At 42.1% G+C, this 22,723-nt stretch overlaps 1 protein-coding gene across 1 annotated transcript in view; it reads right to left on the bottom strand.

The window, feature by feature from the left end:
- Window positions 1–22,723, bottom strand: part of LOC142208686 (protein MTSS 1-like) — a 103,340-nt gene that overhangs the window by 10,780 nt on the left and 69,837 nt on the right. Inside the window, exons 6-10 of the mRNA XM_075277334.1 lie at window positions 20,054–20,128; window positions 11,485–11,642; window positions 10,681–10,788; window positions 7,060–7,157; window positions 1,226–1,340 (exon numbers count right to left, since the gene is read on the bottom strand). Coding sequence (XP_075133435.1) covers window positions 1,226–1,340; window positions 7,060–7,157; window positions 10,681–10,788; window positions 11,485–11,642; window positions 20,054–20,128 — 554 coding nt within the window. The remainder of the gene's footprint in view (window positions 1–1,225; window positions 1,341–7,059; window positions 7,158–10,680; window positions 10,789–11,484; window positions 11,643–20,053; window positions 20,129–22,723) is intronic.

Below are 22,723 nucleotides of genomic sequence, written 5' to 3'. Positions count from 1 at the left end.
CTTGGCAAATAAATGTTATAGAAGTTGTACAATTTTCTAATATACTATCTGTACCACTATCTTATGGTTTTCTACAACTTTGCTCACTGTCCTTCATTGTTTACAGCTAGTGGAAAAAAAATTAGTCCATGGTCATGTGATGTGCAGTCCGTGGTCATGTGATGTACAGTCCATGGTCATGTGATATGCAGTCCATGGTCATGTGATATACAGTCCAGGGGGCCATGTGATGACACACAGGTGCACAGCTCGTTACAAGACAGAGCTCTGATTACTCTGATTGTAAGGAATCACGCACCTGTGTGTCCATCACATGACCATGGACTGTATATCACATGACCATTAGGACAAAGGAATCAGAGCATTCATTGAAGTTTTTCAGCCCATTCACAGATAAACCCAGCAGCCATGGCAGAGTATGGCTGAGCTGAAGTATTAGGCACAATCACATTTGCTTGGATGTTGCTGTGTAGTGTAGATGTTGCTGTGTTGAACGCAGTGAAGTGGCCATGGTCCTTTAATGGGCGCAGCGGCACCTTAGGTCTGCTGATCAGTGGGCTCATTTTCTATGGATGGAGCTACTCATGGATAGGTCATCAATGCAGAATCTCAGAAAACCCATATAGGATGGGTGATAACTGTCTGATCGGTGGAGGTTGAACCATTAGAACATGGCTCCAATGCCCCCCCCCCCCTCCATTTCCATGTGAATGGAGCCATGGATATCCATATGTGATGTGTGGGGGTCCCAAACCCCACAAAGATCAGCTTTTGTAGCAGTCTCTGGGTATCAGAAGCTGCTATCGGAAGTAATAAGATTAACTCAGAATCCCCATCCACTGCGGTGGAATTGGAGAACTGCAGCACAGCTCCTATTTCTTGAATAGAAGCGGTGTAACAAGTGCTGTCAATCCACTTGCAACTTTCGGGATCTGTGTAAGGTCAGTGTGTTGGACTCCCACAGATCAAATACTGATGAGTGTGAATAGGTCATCAGTACCAAAAATCAATTTGGAGCTGGAAAACCCATTTAGATAGTGCAGATGGTTGACAGCTACTTTATACAAATGGGTGGAAACAGGACTACAGGTCTCATGAGTGATAGTCCCATCAGTCGAAGCATAATGCTCCTTTCACTCTGGCAGTCAGTGGAGGGGGTTGCCACTTCTAAGCCCCCAATATTGCCGCCATCTTGTCAGAAAATAAAAAGTGAACATTAGGTTACCTGAAACATAGTCTCCAGCATTATGGTGGAAGGTGGACGAATGTGAAGGGTTTCCATTGAGCTTGAGATTGAGTCCATAGACGGGACATGCCTCATTGATCCATGTAGGTAATTACTGTTGAGAAATGCAAGAATAAAAGTCACTCCACTGTTGGATTCGGCCATTGCAAGTTACATTTCACCGTTGTGTGGACTCTACGCTGACCATGAGAAGACAGGCCTTATTACATGGTCTATATACTAGAGTGCTTAATGGTCCTTGGTGGTTTAAGTCTATGCAACTTTCTATTACATTGGCTCCAGTGATGTCTAAAACCTGCCTAGACAATGTTTGACTAGTCCTTACAGCAGAGTATGAACAGTCACATACATCAAGCACAAGCCAGTCTGGTGTAAACCTTGGACAATGCAGTCAGACTAATACATTCCTAACAAGAAGCCTTTTATGTGAGCAAGTCCCGGTAGACTGATCCCCTTGGTCACAAGAGATTATTATTTCACCCAGTCAAACACCTTTCTATTGGAATGTAAAAGTAGACGGCACCTGGGAATGGGAGACATCCGATAGCCCAGCAGGCTACACACCGTGCTGACCTACGGTAACCTTAATAAGGATTGTGGAATCCAAGCTCCCCCTGATAAAGAGGCTGGGGGATTCTGGCTAGGGATTAAGATATTGATGGCCGGCTAAAGTTACAAAACGTTCGAAAGAAGAGTCTACACTGCCAATGTGTAAAAGGCTTTGCTGATGTCATTCTATTCAGTGACAGGAGCTGCTGACAAGACACAATAGCCGATCATGCCAGAAACGTTCCAGTTCACTAGTCTGAGCAGGGTGATCACTCCATCTGACCACTAGATGGCGCTCTCATCCTATTCTCCAGACTCTACAGCATGTATGTGGGAAACCTATGGTTCCCCAGCTTTAGCGGAGCTACAAGTCCTGGTGTCTCTGACAGTGACTCGGTAGTAGAACAAATTTCTTGTTATAATTCCTGGAGAATAAGACATTGCCAAAAGATTGTGGACAGAAACAACTGCACTGCAATGACGGGTATCTATGATAACTATGATATGATAACTCGGAAGAGATTAATATATTAATGGGTCATCATCACATACAGATTTAGTTCGAAACAGATGCATATTCCGATATACATAGTACAAAAGTGGTGGAACCATGGGGAACGGTTTGTCTCCATATGTAATACAAAGATATCTTCCCTAGGCTCACAGCCCTGTAATATAGCTCAATGGAGGAGGCCACGTCACTGTCAGATTCATATGGAATCAGTAAAAAAACGTTACACCTTATCAACTCTATACAGCTCATAGGTTGTACAGAATGTAAAATAGTCATGTGCAAGAGGTTGTGTGTGTGTGTATATATATATATATATATATATATATATATATATATATATATATATATATATGTGCATTAGAACAGCAGCAAATGAAACAATATTAGGTCTGGCAACTCCAGAGTCCTTCTTTGTAAGTGCCATCATGGCTGTCACTTGGTCACTCGGCACAAGAGTACTACAAACACCTATTGGTTTTGGTAAAGCAGTGGTCACAGACAGTATGCTTGTAGACAAAGAGGACTGCCCAAGTGTCAGCAATATATCTGTGAAGGATCATAGGGGGTAATATTGGTTTTATCACATTTGCCGCTAACAGGATAACCCCTTTATCATCTATTCCACTCACTTAAGCAAATATCATCCATGTTACATTTTGGTTACAGATTGCCAGTGACACTTCTAGTAGACAAACCAATGCCAACGACCCCTTACATAGTGTCTAATGGGTGGTGCTAATCCTAAATGCACATGACAGGCAGTAAAATTGCACTCTAAAATACCGGAGTATCTTCAATGCAACAGCAAGTTGCAGACAAATCGTATATTTTCTTTTGGTTGCACACACAAAGTCATCATATAGCCCTAAGCTTTTAGGTAAACTTTGACAGCTACATTTTTACCTTTACATTAGGTAGTGTGAAGGTTATCATCATGTAATGTATGAAAAACATCGTTATCCTTAAAAGCTGAATGTTAGATATAGTTGCTTATGCTTGAAACTGGTATAATGTTATATGATAAGATGGCGCCTGCATCCAGGATAGGTGTAAGAAAAACAAATGCTTGTCTTGCTGCCAGAAGACAGCTCCCCAAGGTTACCACGCAGGACCAGGAGTAGCTGGCTATATATGGCACTGCTTAAACTTTTTCTGTTTGATTGAGGTGTACCATACCAATCAGGAATGAATATAAAAACTTGCGTTGTTGTTATATCACTTCCTATCTCTGCTACTGTTTAACCCCCGTTGTTTTAATAAAAAGTGCGTTGGCACACATTCCTTAGCTGAGAGAGGAACGAATACCAACATATCGAGTGGTGTGACGACTTTACCGTCTGGCACTCAGCCTAATTTATTAGGATGACGACAGTTACCCAGGGTTATAAGTCAATTAGTCATAAACACGGCTTATTCTTTCTACTCTATAGCAATATGGAGAAGATTTCTTCAGCAGCAACCTGCTTCTCAGCTAGAGATCGAGTATTATAACCCCCCATCCCCTTTTCAGAAACATACTGTACACATGTTCTAGCAGGGGTCTTGGAGAAGATAAAACTAATGTGAAATGTTACCTTTCTTACAATATGACACAGACCAGGATGACGCAAGAACCAGAGAATGGTGTGTTTATTAGCTGTAAAACTTTTCGACAGACCTCTACCCAATGTGACTTTCCAGAAACGTGGTCCACAACACATTTTTCTTCTTGAGTAATCTCCTGGTAGCCTGCCTTTCCTTACTGTACTGAGAGGCCCTTAGAAGTCTGAGAACATTCATCCTTTATAAACAGCCTGTAGGTTTCTTCACTAATCCTAACCGCAAGAAGGAGAAAATCTCCTCTGCCAAACACGGCAGTGCTGGAGGATCCTTACATGGCCATATAGAAAGAGGACACTATAATCTAATAACTAAAACATCTTCAGGGAAGAATCTCCTACATGTTCCTACATGGCTCGGGAATCTCAGCTTGGCTCATTGGAAAAGTTCACCTGTTTATAAACTGCGGATATTTGTTGTCATGGGAAATAAAGGTCTATAATCCGAAAATGAAAAATATTCCTTTTTCCAGTAAAGAATAGGAATTGTCTTTTGGGCTGCCAAAAGTTTGATAATCAGCCATGTTACCAGAAAGACTACAAGTCCCTGTATGTGTGGCCAAGATTTAGATGGCTTTACATTAAAGTACCCTTTAGAAGACCTTGTCCACCATTAATATTGAGATAAATTTGGGCCGATTGAATGCCAATGATGCAACAACCCACCGGTGAAGATCAGAGAGGTGACCACAGGTTGGACATCCAATGATAGCCAATGCCAAGTATAGGCCATTAAGATAGAATTGTGCAGAAAACCCTTAAAGGGGAGGGGGGGGGGTCTACTGTTTCATAAAAGGTCTCATGTGCCATACTGCTTGAAGTTCTGATCAGTGGGAGTCCAGGTGCCAAGACCCTCAACCACTGGTAAATTAAAGGAGCAAAAAGTGATCTGCCCGACGCTGCTTGGAGAGTGAACTGAGCATGTAAGGGCTTGCAGTAGGCCTATAAGTACATACATAACTAAGCTGAGATCTGAAGGGCCACAGTGCCCCCCTGAGTGCTACGGCCCCTCTGATAAATGGGGTGTCAGCACCCACACCCCAATGGACCAACTTCTGATATGCCACTGTAATGTGTGAAAAATGTTCTGAAATCAAAGTAACACTTTAAATTTACTGGATTACTTAAACTAGAAATATTCTTATTACGGAGAGCAACATGTACTGTAACGTGCAATAGTTTTAGGCAGGAGTAAAAAAAAAAAAAGCTTTAAAAAAAAAGAAGGGTTATAATTTATTTTTGTCAATTAACAAAATGAAATGAAGGAAGAAAAGTGAAATCTAAACCCCATCAATATTTGGTGTAACCATCTTTTGCCTTCCATCAATTCTTCTTGGTACTTGCAGACAGGTTTTGAAGGAATTCGGCAGGGAGGTTGTTCTCACCATCTTGGAGAACATAGCCCAGATCTTCTGTGGATGTAGGCCTGCTCCAATCCTTCTGTCTCATGTCATCCCAGACAGACTGGATGTGGGTGTCATATTGTCACTTCCAGAATTCCTCCTCCAAAGGATAAAGGTCACACCAAATATTGATGGGACTTAGATTTCTATTTTCTTCATTCACTTCTATTTTTTGGAAGCAATCTTACTTTTTAGCATTTTTTTCCCACCCCAGCCTAAAACTTTTTCACATTACTGTATGGTATCATTTTACAAACAGTAGGGGATTGATAACAAGTTTGTATGTATTCCTTATATCCTTTAGCATGTAAATTCCCTTTGTACCCCCTCAATATGAGGAATTGCTATTTCTGCAATTCTCTAAGCGCAGCTCGAAACTTTTCCATCCGCGTCCGCAATATCCGTTCCTAAACCTAAACACAACTGGCTATGCATTAAGTACTGAGATTATTTTTGCATGCTAAGCAGCGAACATCTTGACCTCCCCCCTTCCCATTCTGCGATGAGCTTCTAGCCTTTGACAAAAGGGTCAGATGCTATTTTTAACAGCTGCTAAAAACCGAAAAAACGCCTTTCCATTTGCTCTGCTGCTTTCCAACATCTGTTAAATCTCTTCCTCTCGCAGAGGTCCCCGGCTAATTGGCAGCCTGTCAGAGCGCGCTGCCATGTGCCTGCGTCTGTGGGCTCCTATCCCAACAAAAATACAAAAAAACAACACACACACACAACAAAAACAAAGCGACAGAATCCAGAAGCTGAGAGAAGGACAGGGGGGATGAAAGCTATGCCCTTTGTTCTGGAGGGAGGGTGAATGACAAAGGCTGCAGCGCTCCCGGGTCTTCATATAGGGGCAGGGGCAGAAATAAAACCAGTTTATTAACGTTTCCCACAAATGACAGTGCGGCAGTATACAATATGTGTAACCTGACACAGTCGCCGATACAGATGAATGTGCAAACAAATATTTTACAATAGCTTATTAGATGCCATATAGATATATACACACAACTGTAAAGTTATATGCACAGATAAAGCCAAAAATTCAATACTTTGCCTAGGCAGAGCCATGTCCAAAGTGTCATAGCGCCTGCACTGTGCCAAATAGTGTCCACTGAGTGCAATATTTGCCAAACAGGGCCTATATTTTGCCAGAGGGTGCCTAGAAGCTTCCATACACAACCAGTGCTACGGTGCAAGAGTAGGCCATGCTTTATACACATAAAAACAAACACAAAAAAACATACGCCCTTAACTTTCTTGCAATGTGTTAATGAAACTAGTAATACCTCATTGATATTACAAGTTATTATACACAACGGATGTCTATAATTTTAATGAACGGATCCATTTAATGATCTGTGTTCGTTAACATTTTACTAACATCAACAACAGAAAATCTGTTTTTAGAGTAAGGCCTGGTTCACACGGGGCAAGGGGGGCGTATTTTGGTCCTGATTTTGACAAGGGAAGCAGCGTCAGAATAGGACCAAAATACGCCTGCCGTGACGCGTACTTCTACTGGTAGTTTTTCCCCTGCGGACAGCTGCTACAGAATAGATTTTACCTTTAAATTATAGGAAGCACAAATTATATGGTATTATAGACTAAAGCACTGCAAGGAATGGCAGATTCAGCGTATTTCAGTGTCAGAAACACAAGAGGATAAGATTAAGCCAGGGTGTGTGCAGCACAGAAATAATTCCCCCTGGCTACACTGCAGCACACATACTGGAATCCTCTGTATAGTACCTGTTGGTGCTGGCCTTTCGTGATAAGGTTCCACTTGGTGAAGCGGGCGGGGTCTGATAAATGAAATTGTAATCGGAGTTCTTCAGATCGAGTATCACCTGCAAAGGAAAGTGAGAGTTGTGAGCCAATGTGCTCTATCATCGGTCAGGATAAAGCGGCACTATTGTTAATATTCAATGCATGGAAAAGTATGTTGATAATACGCAGCGTAATATCTTCACAGTTAAAGTGCACCGGCTTTGTAAAAGGGTTGTCAGCTCTAGAAAATCCTCTCTTATACACCCTATTAGGAAGCCGATTGTCTGTTCAGGATCCTAGCAGGCTGTTACAAAGAGTGTCTCTCTTTCTGGAGGACCTATTCTGTTCTGTACCGTTCAATCAATGGGTGTAATGCTTAAATTCACCTATGGTGTCACTGCAGGGAAACTGGACATGTCCTGCTAGATGTAAGCACAGCTGATCAGTACAGGTCCAGCCAGTATGAGGCGAAGGGGGTGATGACAAACAGAGACTATCCTAAATGCATAAACCCTTGATAAAGTAAAGTTAACCATTCTGTGTGTTAAATGAGTGGAGGTGAGAACCAAGAACGTGTTTCCTGTGGGTGCTTGTTCGCAGCGCACTCGCCATTCTGTACCCACAGAATGGAAAGTCAAATCTTAAAATATTGTTGCCAACAAGGAACAGCGGGAATTTTAAACAATTGTAAAGGAAACCTCCAAAGACATTTCCTTTAAGATGCAGACTAGTAGTGAGCAACAGGATACAGTCTGCATTAAACTAGCGGAAACAATACACCGAGCTACAGCGGGTCACAGTAAAGTTAAACAAGGAATCTTAAAGTGATGACACTGGGCTGTAAGGTCTGCCCTTCCGACAGTGAAGGTATGTCAGTGCCAAAATTATCAAGCACCAATACCGCCGGCACCCGGGCGCATACTAGCAAAAGCTGACAGTATATACCACCAAAAGATCTTCTTTAACAGAGTTTTATGGGACTCTGGTATTGATTGCTGTCGCCTCTTTCCTACTTAAGGACCAGTTCACATGGGGCACACATGGAGGAAAATGGTCAGGATTTTGAGGCGGAATCTGCCTCCTCATAATAGAGTCCTATGGGAAGCTGCTAGCGTTTTTTTCCGCTAGCAGAAAAAAGAAACAACATGACCTTTCTTCAGGCGGAGTCTATGGGAGGAGGAAAAACCGCGTTGCGATTTTGGATGCGGTTTCTGGCAAAAACCGCAATGTGGTTTTTTTTCAAGGTCCATTCACTGTGCTGGAGGAAAAAACCTGAAACTAAAAACGTCTCATGTCAAAAAAAGCTCCAAAAACCTCATGTAAAAAAAACAAACAAAAAAAACCGCTTCCTAATTCCTGAAGCGGATTTTTTCCTGCCCAAATTCCTCGACCACCTAACAACGTGTGAACTAGCACCATGCATTGTATAGTAGCTGTGCTTGGTATTACAGCTCAACCCCATTCATCTGAGTGGGTCTGCGCTGCAGCATGGCCATGTGACAGATAGATAAGTGTGATGTCACTGGGCTGAGAAGCGGAAGTGGAGATCAGCAGAGTACTGCAGGATCCTAAACAACTGATCGATGGGGGTCCCAGGTTTTGGACTTTACTGATAGCTTTTCCTAAGGAGAGAGGATCAATATCATATAGCTGTAGTGAATACATATATATGTATCACACACAAACATATACATACATACTGTATATGTCTACAATGACCTCATCCCAATAAAACTTCCCTGAACATATGGCTCATACATTATAGAATGGATCAGTAGATTTTCATAGGACGGCTTTTATTTTAGGTTAAGAGATAATTCCCGAGTATTCCATGTGAGGATGGTGTCCTGTGAAATGTCTGCAGATTACAATGTGCAACAGCTAGGAAACCGGTCAGAGGAAGGAACTAGGAGTGAGTTCATAGTCTGACAATACAAAGGACTCTTGCAAGCCAGTTCTGTTCATATTCCCTGGGCACCACGTGTATATCTGCAGTGATAGCCTCCCAATTCCTGCTATGAATGAACCTGGTCAGCCATGATTACAGTTCTGCAGAGACTACTGACAAGCACACAAGGGACCATTGATAGAGAAGACCTACCTTAATGGAGACAATGCTCAGAACTACCAATTACTTCTACTTTTATCTGGCATTGTGCCTGGCACTGCTAGATATGGGCTGCAGTATAACATTCTTCATGTTCACTATATGTACACATTTGGACGTAATAATCCGAGGATTTATAGTCTTCAGGCATTCTCTAAGTTATTTTTGTTTCATTCATTTATATAGCACTGACATATTCTGCAGCACTGTACACACACTAGCATCATTCGTCTTAGCCCCTTCCCCATTAGGGGCTCGCAATCTGAATTCCAAACCTAGGAATGAGGGAGGATACCAGAGAACCCAGTAGAAACCCATGCAAATCTATGGAGAAAATAGAAAGTTGATGCAGATGTTGTCCTTGGTCAAAATCCAATCCAGTACTCAAGTGCTGCCAATGGCTGAACCCTATGCTGACGTCAATGGTTACTCTGCCCTATGTCAGAACATCATAATAGGGACGAGGTGACTAAGCATTGTGGCGGCTCCCAACCTTCTCCATTCACTTCCATGGGAGTTCCTAGAACAGCAGAGCAAGTATGCATGCTGGGAGTTGTAGTTTTACAACAGCTGGCGTGCCATAGGTTGCCTACACCTGCTATAGACAGTATATAAGTGGAGATGCAGGGAGGCATGTACTCTCACCATCATAGATTACTATGGTGTCAAGAGTCTGAGCCTCCAGACCAGATTCAGCCCAAGATATGTGGGATATTTCAGATCTTACTTGCGCATATGCAGGAGGCCTACACTGCCAAAGGAAGTCTGGTAGAAAATAAGAAATCTGCTGCTCCCATCATTCAGCCAAACTAGAATTCGGCCTTAATTTTCACCAACAAATGTGGTAAACGTGCTTGGCCCCACATTTATGATGTGTTTTAAACATTTCTTGCGCCTGCTGTGACAACTGGGTGTGGGTCAACAGAAAACACGCGTTTTACCAGTGATAAAACACAGTCCAGTCATATTAATGTGACCAGCGCCTACTTTTGACGTCAATGTCTACCAGCAGGACAATGCGACGTGTCATAAAGCTTGCAGTGTACGTGCATGGTTCGAGGAGCACCAGGATGAGTTTACCGTACTCCCTTGGCCAGCAAATATCCCGGACTTGAACCCAATCGAGAATCTGTGGGACCACCTCGATTGGGTTGTTCGCGCCATGGATGCTCAACCGCGTAACCTAGCGCAGCTGGCCACAGCAATGGAGTCGGCATGGCGCAACATCCCAGTGAACATCATCACAACATCCCCTCTCTTCCTGCACGTCTCGCAGCGGTCCGCTCTGCCAAAGGTGGTTATTCTGGATTTGACAGGTGGTCACATTAATGTGACTGGACTATGTAGATTCTATTCACACAGGGCATAAGAATAAAATAATGGAATATTTTATAGAGGTGACCGTGACTGGTGCACCAAGCCTAAAACATATAAGGCAGGCACCATGGTACGTTGTACATGAAACTACCCCCTCACTTCGTGAGAATAAGCCATACCTGCTCGCTCAAGGGGGGCAGTTTATTTGGTTCCGCAGTCAAATTTGTCAGATCTTCTAGAATGGTTTGTAAGTGAGTTATTTCTCCCAGCATGCCAATCTCCTCATCCTATAATAAAAAAAGAGAATATTAACACATTAAACTAAACCCAAACTCTCTTTGTAGGTTGGCATTATTTCACACTCCAACATACAACACAAAGAGATGTATTCCCTATCCAAAGGAAAAGAGGACTTGAAAGCTGGACTTACTGCTCCATGTAAATGGACTGGTGTTGTTCATGCCTAGCCAACTCCTCACTCACATTCTTTGGGGCTGATGAAAGTCATCATCTTGGCTGCCCCATAGAAGTGTATGGAGCGGCGGTCATGTACGCAAACCATTGAGAACTTAGGCTACTTTCACAAAACTAAGTTTCAACGTTAAAACTCATTCCACAGGGGGATAATCTCCTACCATGTATGTTACCTAGGAGTCCCTGTCCCGTAGAGATTACAGTACAAGACAGTATTTCGTGGGGAGGCAGGGCCTAGTATCATAGATGACTATAAGGTTAGTAGTCCTTCTCCCAACATGATGTTCAGTCGTGTAAATCCGCTCACACATGGACAATGTTTCATGGCCAAGCTTGGTAGTGTGAAAGCAGCCTTCGTGAAGGCCCTTGTTCTCCTCAACTCTTGGGGCCCCCCCGATTGGACCCCCAGGTAACAAACACTTATTCGCTATCTTTTATAGGGGATAAGTGTATTCGGTCGAAAATCCCCCATTAAACTTTAACTTTCAGCATTCTCTTACGGGACTTACCAAAACCGGCTTCAGAAAAGACACGAACATACAGAAGCGTCCTCGTTCTTCCACTAAAGCTCGATACACAGCTCTCTTCTCGGTTTCTTCTAGAAGCATGTACTTGTCATTGACATCCTGTAGGACACTGTCCAGCTGTACGCGAGCATCGTCTTTGCCTATGGGAAAAACAACAGATTGACCTTGTAGATGTGACCCTAACAGACAGGGATCTGGTGCACTCATATGTTACCACTGACTGAACATCTTATCTGTAGTTTACATATTAGAAAGAAGCCACCCACTAGTGTCATATACAGAGCAGCCATCCTAATACGTAAGCAGCATAAGACTACAAGATATAAACACGTAACATCACTACATATAAAGTGGCATTAAATCGGAATCTAGGACTAGAATATCATCCGATTCATTATTAAATAATTAAGCAATATTATGCTAATTCATCAATATGATTTTTGAACATGATGCAGCACCTCCTTTGACCTCCAGATGTCGCTCTAAAAGACTCATTTGCTGAAACTATATAAAGTATGGAGGCTTCAGTGGAAAGAATGATGCAGTATCGCACCTCCGGGCTGTAAATTCTAACGATTTATGATCAAATTAAGTTGTCGTCATAGCCTTACAGGTATTCACTACAATTAGTCTCCACCTAGAACTAATACAAGAAGTTTTTCTCAAACACAATGAACTTAACCATATAAGGCTGGATTAATGCTTCATAGTTATCTGCAAAATGTGAAGTTGATCATGGGAATCATTTAAAGGGTCAGAACAATCCAAACCATCATAATGATCAGACATATTGGGAATGCGTCCTATAGATTCCGCCAAATTGGGACTGAACGGTGTCAGTAAAACGCCTCGAATAAAGCTTTCTTAATAGTATTATGAGCATTATTTATATTTTAGTCTTAAAACCCTTAAAGAGTAGAAGTGCAAATGCCGCTAAAGAATGCGAAAGAACAAATGGCCGCAATGACAGGCTTCCTGAATGCCGCTCACACAGCTGACATGCAGCAGCTGTACGGTCATATGTTCTACACAGCATTACTCAACAGTAAAAATACTCCGCAGGAGTCACACCGTGACCCATGTGAATGGAGCATTGGGGCTTGTTCACACGGAGCATGGTGGTTTTCCGGTGGCATTTGACCCCAGTGAGAAGAAGGCTTCATGCATGAAATTCTACATGGGAAGATGACCGTGATTCCTATATAAAATGGAGCAAATGGTAAAGCAGAATCATATGACCGCTCTATGGCAGTACATGCCTCAAATTTAAAGGGGTTGTCCGACTAAACTATTTAGAAAAGGCTTACAATGGTGTAAAAAAATATTAAAATTATAGATTGTATATATATTTTATTTATTTATTAATATTGGAATATATTGATCTCTACTTTCATGTCTGTCTTGACACATAGGAAGTGACCTATCGGTCAACCACTGACTAGTCTCTGCCAAGAAGTAGAAACCTGTAAGGGGGACCCAAGACATATTGGGATGGGAGCAGCGGAGGATTAGTGATTTTATTTTTTTTTTATTCTAACATACTAGCATGACTTTTACACCTCTATCGGCAAAAATATCAGTGTTTTCGGTATACAGCCCGTGGCCATTAGTTACTCTGAAGAATCACGACTTGAGACGTGTCTGGAGTTGCTAGAGAGACTTCAGGTAAGTTAATTAAATCTCCACAGGGAACGCAAAAATGTGCATCCCGAAAAGGAACGATCATGGCTTTCCTAAAGATTATGTCAAGGGTATAGATGAAGCGTTCTCGGCCTCTGAACCCGCACACAATGCACAATGCGTTACTCTGTAGTCCGGAGTGGATTCTATTACAATACTGCCACACACAAAGCAACAAACAGTCAGACGTTGCCCCTTGAGGTATAACGCATGCATGCCCTCCTTTACCTAGAGAAGTCTCCTCCTAATACCCCCTCCATTATCTTTCAAGGATATGCCAAGCCAGTCACATTTGTACGTTAAATACATCTTCAGATACAGATTTTGAAAGAAGTTTTGGTAATCTTGTTTATAATTTTCCAAGTTATTCTCTATATTCAAAATAAATCCTAAAGAAAATTCCCACAAATCTTGGAGTTAGTGACAGGGATGACATGTGTGACCGAAATGGAAAGGAAACCACCATATAATATTTTGCCATTTAGACCCACCCTCTTACCACCCATAGCCCCATGATGTGACGACCTGCACTTCTTACTATAAGAATTTTCCGCCAGCTCTGCATGTTATTAAAGGGTTATAATAGTATATTAAGGAGTTGCGTCTCGGGTATATTCCTGGAAACATTGAATGTTCAATTCATTGAATTCAATGTTTCCAGGAATATACCCGAGACGCAACTCCTTAATATACTATTATAACCCTTTAATAACATGCAGAGCTGGCGGAAAATTCTTATAGTAAGAAGTGCAGGTCGTCACATCATGGGGCTATGGGTGGTAAGAGGGTGGGTCTAAATGGCAAAATATTATATCACGGGAGTACCATGGTCACTGTGTGATGGCCTTATTAGTTATTTACTAAAAAAATTTCCAAACAGGTTTTCCTGATCTGGTATGAACGGTTATGCCGACTCTATGGCCTTTCTTTATGAGGGAGCTACAAGAAGCCTACATTTTTGCTGCTTTTTCAGAAAGCTAAAGTCTCCACAACACTATTCAAAAATACGCATATACATACAGTATATATCACATGTATACCACATACATATACAATATAATCCTTACGACCATAACTGGGGAGGCTACAATTGCTGAGATCATGATGTCATGATGTATTCTATTGTCCACTTTGCAAAAGAATGCAAGACAAGACTCGAGAGTCGCCCCAATGGATAAATAATCTCACCATACACTTTGGAACGCTGTCATCCAAAAGTTTCGCCAATAGAGATGAGCGAACACTGTTCGGATCAGCCGTTCCGAAGAGCACGCTCCCATAGAAATGAATGGAAGCACCTGGCACGTACACTTTGCCGGCGGCCGGTCGCCGTGCCAGGTGCTTCCATTCATTTTTATGGGAGCATGCTCATCTCTATTTGCCAACAACTATTGCATGCTGAAATCCAAATTCTTATCGATCAAGAGTCATAAGGCATCATCCCCACCGAAATCATCACATTAGATCAACATAAGACACATCAGATGGCTACAAGTATGAAGCTGGCCAAAGACAGTGGCCAATGATCTAATGTGTATGGGGGCTTTCAGAAGTTGGGTGAAGATAAAAATTGGGCTATTGGATTATAATATTATCCTTCTGCTTTCTGGGAGAGAAGACTCCTCTGGAAGCAGCATTCTCCCAACTCACCATTAAAACACATACCAAGCTGAGTGTGCATGTGCATAGGGAGGGTTTGGAGAACATGTCTGATCATTGTGTAGGTCCTAGTAGTTGGCCGCCCACCAATTTCCATCCTGTTTAAAGTCAGAATACTTCCTTAAGTACAGATAGAGAATGCTTTTTGGCTTGTGTTTGACTAAGAGTGGGTGCCAAGTTGTCCCCCACCCATGCTATATAGCATAAAAGATTAGGAAGCCCTGCCTTTCAGTGTTTATGCTGCATGCCTATTCTACATAGCCTTACAGGAAGGCTCTCTTATGTATTCACAGCATGTCTGCAAATGTGAACTTTGGATATGTTGGATTCGAGTCTGATTTAAGTTCAAGAATGTGCCTTAAATCTGTTCTGGAACATTTCATAACCATATGACCAATGTGAGCATTTTTCACTACAATCTCCAAGCAAACCAATAAAAATAAAATGCCATTTTTATCTTTCTTGTCTTCTCAGCTATTTTCTTTGAGCCGGACGGTTAGGATGTAATAGTACAGGATTGTAAGGCTGCGCAGGTGCAGAGTTTATGTGTACTATACGTTTCCAGAACAAGACATAATACAAATATATGTTCTAAGACAGGTTATAAATAATGAAACGTACTGCCAAGTTACATACCGAACAGCACGCATCTGCTTCGTGCAACTACATGAGCCTGTGATACAGATAGTTCATCAGAAAGGAGCCCTCATCCAAAATGAGTGAATACTGAGACCCTTTCTACCCACCTGTAACCCTGTCAGTGAGGGTTCATTCAAAAGATCAGGTTTTTGAATGCAGTTTTTGAAGCATATAGAGAGAAAAACTACAAGCACTTGTCATTTATACCCCCACCCCCTCCCCATTATAATCCAGACCTGCTTCTGGCCTCATAAACTGAATGCAAAAATTTGAGCATGTGATTCTGGACCAAAACGTACCACTAGGTCTCACGCTTCTATCTAACTTGCAATTCACTCCCTGTTACTAGCCAAAGTCTGTCCATAGATGCATTAGATAAGCAAGACAGGATCACAGTAAGGTAAAGTGGAGGTTCTGTCCTGTGGATATAGGGGGGGGGGGGGGGTGATTCTCCTCAGAGATTCTACAAAGGAATGAACATTCTGCAAACCTCATAGCTTACTATGTAAGAAAAAAAAGGTCTATATACTTTTATCTACTTCTGTGATAACATATGGAATATTATTCCTGGACAGTAAACAGCTTTACTGATAGTCCAGTGTTCCTGGACCTCCTATAATAAGTTCACTAGGGCCTTTCTCTGCTGTTTGCTATTGTACAGTTACTCCTGTAAGAATGGCAGAACAGTATCAGTAATGGATATAGGGAAGGGGGGAGGGCTGCTTTTTATTTTACATACCCACAGCCTCAGAGACAAAAACAAAATGCACTGCAACCTTGTGATTATTAGCAGAAGAAACACTGATCATATATGAAGGCTTATATTGTCATAGAACTGACTGATCAGCAAGACCATCCACAACAGTGCTACTGTTCTCCATGTGTCGAGTCTGGCGTTGCAACTTACCCATATTTAAATGCACGGATGTACCTAATCCATTCCAATTGTGTCAGCTTCTCTTGACTGCTTTGCACATTGGCAATACTGGCAATACTTATAAATGTGCTGAAAACTGCACTATGAGCAAACTAATATACTGCTGTACAGCCATCAGTGCTGTTGTTCTCCACTAAACAGCGCCACCCTGCCTATTAAAACAGCTCTTTGGTTCCAATATGGCTGCTGATGGATGGGCATGAGAAGAGATACAACCATTAGCAGCCTCCATTGAGTAACTCCTTGTTGGATATATGCACATCTGTTGAGACTTGGCAGCAGTGATTTGTGCCAGTACTTGTGCCACGCTCAGGGATGAGGAAGTGATCATTTCTCTTCTATGGCATGTTTGCACTGCCAGACATCCAGGGATAACAGTCGTACTACAAGGACAAACGTTTATGCCAACTCAAGAACAGGAAGACATCCTCACTTGGGTCACATTGAGACCACTGTAATAAGTTCTCAGATTGCAAGTGTGTCCATTTTTTAATATTATTTTTTTAAAAATACAATGCATTTGGGAATTGTTCAAATCCTTTCACATTTACACATTATATGTTCTACCCTTGTGCAAACAAAAAAACAAACCCCTAGCCATTTTCAGGTCTCTCCTCAGCTGGGCACTCAAGAACATTCTCAGAGTTGTCCCTAAGCCTGTGTTGTCTTGGCTATGTACTTAGGGTCATTGCGTTGTTTGAAGGATCTTTTGCCCACTATGGGGTCCAGAGCACACAGGATAGGTCATCAGTTAAAGATCGGTAGGGATCCAGCATCCAGGCCTCCGGCCCATTAGCTAGTTTGAAGAGGCTGCACGCTGTCACTGGTATCGCAGCTTAGCCCATTCACTTGAATGGGACTGATTTGCAGTCAGGCCATGTAACTGATGACAGTGATGGCACAGGAGCATGCTGGGTCTTTCCATATTGCATATTTAGTTGATTCATCTGCTCTGAAGCTCAGCCCATTTGACTATTTTACATCTCTGTTCCGCTTACCTGCCCCGGAATGATTGCATTATCAACAAATATTCCACTTTGTCTTCACTCAATTTGGGGCTCTCGATCCCTCTACCAGTGGTCTCATCTCTGACATCTACAGGCTCCTATCATCTCCAGAGGGACAACCCCTTTAGACTCATAAATATAAGGTTAAGTGGGCTGAGGTTTTCAATAAGCAGATCTCACCCGGGCAGCTATATGGTCCCTCCCATCCTGTGTTATTTTTGGGGAATGTCCTCTAATCCGTCATTTTTGGACAAAAGTTAAACTCCTCACTGATGCTCTCTTTATACAGGGTATTCCTTTGGAGACTCTCACCTACCTGCTCAACTTATCTCCTAGACATTTGGGTAAAGACATCCAAGTTGTTCCTCTATTTGTGCACAGCTGCAAAAACTCTTAGTGCCTTCCAATGGTAGAAGGTACTCACCCCTACGGGGTCTAAATTGCATGAATGAAAGATGTTCATAGTCTGGAAGTCTTGACTGCCATTCTTAATAATACTATGGCAGCCTTTGAGGCCATCTCCTTTCATTGGGACACCAACTGTGTCCTATGTGGTCTTTGATTCCTACCTTGCCTTCTCTTTTTCCCTTCTTTTTCTGTTGTCTCTCCTATTTCCCATTTGTTGTACCCTTATTTCTTGCACTCCTGTCTGTGTTCAGCTCAGTTGAGCCATATTGACACACGTTATGGCGTAATTTCTCCTTTTTTTGTTGTATATTTTATTATAAAAATCTTCAATAAAAATGACAGTTTATAAAGAAAGTGACGGCACATGGCCTATGAAGCGCGAACTGTGCTTGGTACCCACACGGAGCTTCAATTGATGACCTATCAAACTGACAAGTCTCAGAAAATTCCTTTAGGAATATCTGTGTACTTTGTTCAATTCAGTTTTCCCTCTACACTGAGGGAATCATGTCATCATGGTGCCCACTGAGCCACATGCAGCCACTTGGGGCCCATGCACACAACCAAGTGTGTATCTGAGTTTTGGGCAGAGTTTATCATGGAAGGCAGACGGATAACACTTGGAGTGACATCCGAGTTTTATCCCTAGTGCATACTGTGGTGCATTCACACGTATGGGGGTTCTGGATCCATTTTGTTCCATTTTAGAATGGAATAGGTCCAGAAGCTTCAGAGATGTGAACGCATCAAGGAATGAACATGAATGTCACTCTGAGTGTCATACGACTGCATTCCTTGATAGTCTCGGCCACAAACTCTGATGCAAACTCGATCATGTGCATGGGTCCTTAGCAAATCTCTGCTAGCAATATCTGTTAGATCCAAAAAGTAATTGCTGCAGATTTCGCCCTATGCAGTGCACAAAGGGGGAATTTGTGGCGACAACCTACAGCACAAATAGCCGAACTTACTTCCAATAAGAAGGGCATGCAAGCAAAAACACTTGAATTCCTTCCTTACATAGCAAGAGTTGCTTTTCATGGGAGTAACATTTTCTTCAGGGAAGCCCAATCCTAGGTTTACATCTTAGTTAGGGAAGTGTATATCATATGAGCTCACTCAGGATGGCAGCGCTCCTCGGTCACCTCAAGTATGTGGCAGAGACCAGAGTAGGAAAATGCCTTGTGGCGGAGTAGGACTCCTCGTGAATTAACAGGCCGTATATTCATGCAAATGGAAATGCACATAGGAAAAGCGGCAACGTTGACAATGTGGTTTTTAGTGACACAAACTGGGTGGTTACCAGGGGGGATTATTTTTTTTTTCCAGTGAGAAACACATCAATCCTTATACATATACTGAGGAACATCTTTGTGTTCTTGATCTGACCAGCACTTGTGCCAAGAATAATCCACCATAGTGACAAAACTCCCTTTCAGGAGAGAAGTCGTGAAGTAATTCCTTAGGATGGCTGTGGAAACACACACACTCCTGGGCCAAGAAACGTACAAATACAAGGAGTAGTGGGCAGACTGAAGACCACTAAGATGGAGGCCGAAGCATTCAATGAGGCTAAATAATGTATACAGACACACACATATACATACGTGCGTTGTGTGTGTGTGTATGTGTATATATATATATATATATATATATATATATATATATATATATATATATATATATATATATATTACAGAGTACATATATCATATTATATTGTGTACAGACTGAAGGCGTGGACATAGACATGTACGAGGAGCTTTCAGCATTTCACTGAAGGAGAAGAATGAGAACTTCTATTCTTTCTCCCCATAGAGGTCTCTGAAAGGCCCACCATTTCCTGTCTTTCCTATTTCCTCTGTCAGACTTCCTTCCCCACATAACAACTCCATTAATCTAGCTTGTATTTACAGCAGGAAGTTTCGCTTCGAGCCATAAATCCTGTGAATTATCGTCAGCTGAGATCTGTGGTGCTAAGCCTTCGCATTTCTAACATACTTCTATAAGGAACCATGCAAGAGGCGGTAAAATGCTGAATAATACCTAAGACAGCGCAACGTAAACCAGGCTGCATAGAGATGATACGCTGGTTCTTCTTTTTCTGCATTTCTCAAGAAGCAGTTTCCTTCCTTCATTGGTAATTGCAATTCATTTAAGAAAGGACCCCCCCCCCCCATATCACCAATATGGGCTCATGTGGAACCCAATGTTACATTACCTTTCTTCACTTTCTTCTGCAACTTTATTGTATCTGAGGATTTCTTCTTAATCTCGGCCCGGGCCTTCTTATACTCTGAAAGAGACGCAGAACAGAGGCGAATTAGTCAAAAGATGACAGAATAGACAGTCTTGTAGAGAACAGGCCCTTAGGAAGGAAAAAACTGCTGGAACAAATACCATTTGATGCCTATAGCAACTTATCAGATTTGTCCCGATTGATCTCTGGCATTAAGTTCTCATCTGCCATTTTTAGTTATCTACCGTGAAGTCTATTTTTCTGTCTCATTCCTAAAATGTAAATCAACCTGTCAAATTTTTCTGAAGTACAAAATAAAAGCCAAGTGACAACCTGCGATGTAGCACAGATTGCAGAACTTCTATTCAGTAGGATTAACCCTCTGCGTCATGGCGAGTGTTCCACAATTGAGAATTGATGGCAAACTGATGTCATGTTATGGACATGGGGGATGGCACAGTGAAGAGTTTTACCAAGAGTAATCTGGATTTTCGTATTTGATCACAACTGATCAGTCCATGAGGTCTTTAACCAAGCACACAATGAAGGTCATTGACAGCATCCATGGATCGTAACGTTGCATTCAATATCTCAAAGCAGTTTTCTGGGCTAATGATATTGACTTCCTGTCCTAGGACAAGTAATCAATACCATATTGGTAGGGGGGTTCATCACCAAGCACCCCCACCGATCAGCTGTTCTCAGCAACTGATACACAGAGAATGGAGCAGAAAACAGACCGTTCAATGGTCCGCCTAGTGGATGAACAGAGTGACTGCAGTTCAATTCGACTGTAGTGAAATAACCACTACACAGAGGCCATAAAGGTCTGTTTTCTGTTTCACTGTCTGAATCAGCTGTGGAGAACAGATGGCTATGGTACCCTCCAAATATCAAACTTAAGACTTCATAAGGACCCATGCACACAACAGTGTGTTTCCGATGTGGAGCTGAGTTTGCCACAGAATGCAGTCGGGTGACGCTCCGAGAGACAACCAAGTGTATTCCATGATGCATTCACGTCTATGGATGCGTCCAATTCATTCCAATGACACGCAGTAGGATCGGACCAGCCCTATAATCATACGTGTCATTGAAACAGAACCGATAGGAAGTCCCCATAGGGAGCTCAGATGAACCATTCTGAAACTCCACATGTGCATAAATAGCAATTCCTTAAAATCTTCTAACCATTGCCAACTGGAAGCAGGCAGAAAGTTCTGTAGGGAATTTATAGTGTATAATAAAATGATATAACATAAGAGGCAGCTCCCATACTGTAAAGACATACTGATAGGGAATGTAGATTGTGAGCCCTATATGGCAGAGCGACTGACTGTTGGTGTTATACAAATAAGAAAAATATTGAAAATGGAAATCCTTCATGGCCTGTAAGAACTAACTGTGTTGTACCAATGGGAGTTACTGGAGCGAGCTGGTATTTCTCGCGTTAACTCCTTCAAATTTTGCATTGTTACTTTGCAGACAAGTACAGTCCCATACCCAGTACAAAGTCAGCCATGTACATAGAATACAGGGCGAAATACAAAGCACTACAGAATATACAGCATAGCATTGTATTAGGCTACAACTACACAAAACTTAGAGGGCCATGGCTCAGAATTTTTGTGAATTTAGTACAACTGAGCTGGGAGTCTGGAGGAGGGTTTGACATATAACTAGACACAGGGCCAAATCTGTCTTTATTTTACTTTTGCAACTCAGCAAATATTTAGAGAACAGCTCAAGCAAACAGAACGTCCAGGTTTCCATGCAGCGGTATTTTATTAACCAGTATTTGAGATACGGCAGGGTCGACAACGACGGGACATCAAGAACTGGTCACTGTCACTTTACTGACTCCTCTAGAACAAAAGCTTTGTTGCTTATTGGCCAATCTATCAAAAAACAAATGTTGCTATGTCCCTTTTCTTAGCTAAGGGTACTATTACACTGCCCCACATATGGGGAACGAACTGCACCTATCAACGGGTCCATCAGTACTTGTTTGCACCGACCTGGCCAGAGCAAAACAACCGGTACTGCTATTGGTACGCCTGTTGTGATTATCGGCAGCATATACCTTTACAACAGTCAAGGCATATGGTTAGGATATCAGGGATGTGGAGTCGGTAGACTAAACTACTGACAAAGACTTCTCATTTTTTCCCCATAGCCCGACTACGACATCTACTCTAACTCCTGCAAAAATGGCTGATAGCCAGGGTCAGACAGAAGCAGTAAATCTCTTCTAATTCACAATAAAGCTAGTAATGGGATCCTAAGAAAAGAAATAAGTAGAAAATGATGGATTTAATTGACTATACAGTATAATACAATTAAAAATAATCTGATTTATTTGGAATCCAGCTTCAGATTTGGTAACTTTTTATGTCTCCACAGCCCTGTAGGATATGACTTCACTTGTGAATTGGTGGGGAACCTGAGAATGAAAAGGCTTAGGGCTAGTTCACACGGGGCAGGGAATGACGTATTTTGGTCCTGATTCTGATGCGGGAAGCCGGCGGAAGCACCAAAGAGATCAGGGAGTTGTGCCTGAGTCCAGGGAAGGTGAGTAACATTGTTTATATTTGATCACCTCTCCTGGGCCTCTGCTTATTATACCCTGGGGTCTGAAGAGACCTGAGAGTA

The sequence above is a fragment of the Leptodactylus fuscus genome, chromosome 6 (assembly GCF_031893055.1).
Source record: "Leptodactylus fuscus isolate aLepFus1 chromosome 6, aLepFus1.hap2, whole genome shotgun sequence".
NCBI lineage: Eukaryota > Metazoa > Chordata > Amphibia > Anura > Leptodactylidae > Leptodactylus > Leptodactylus fuscus.
This window is presented reverse-complemented; position numbering and strand designations above follow the sequence as displayed.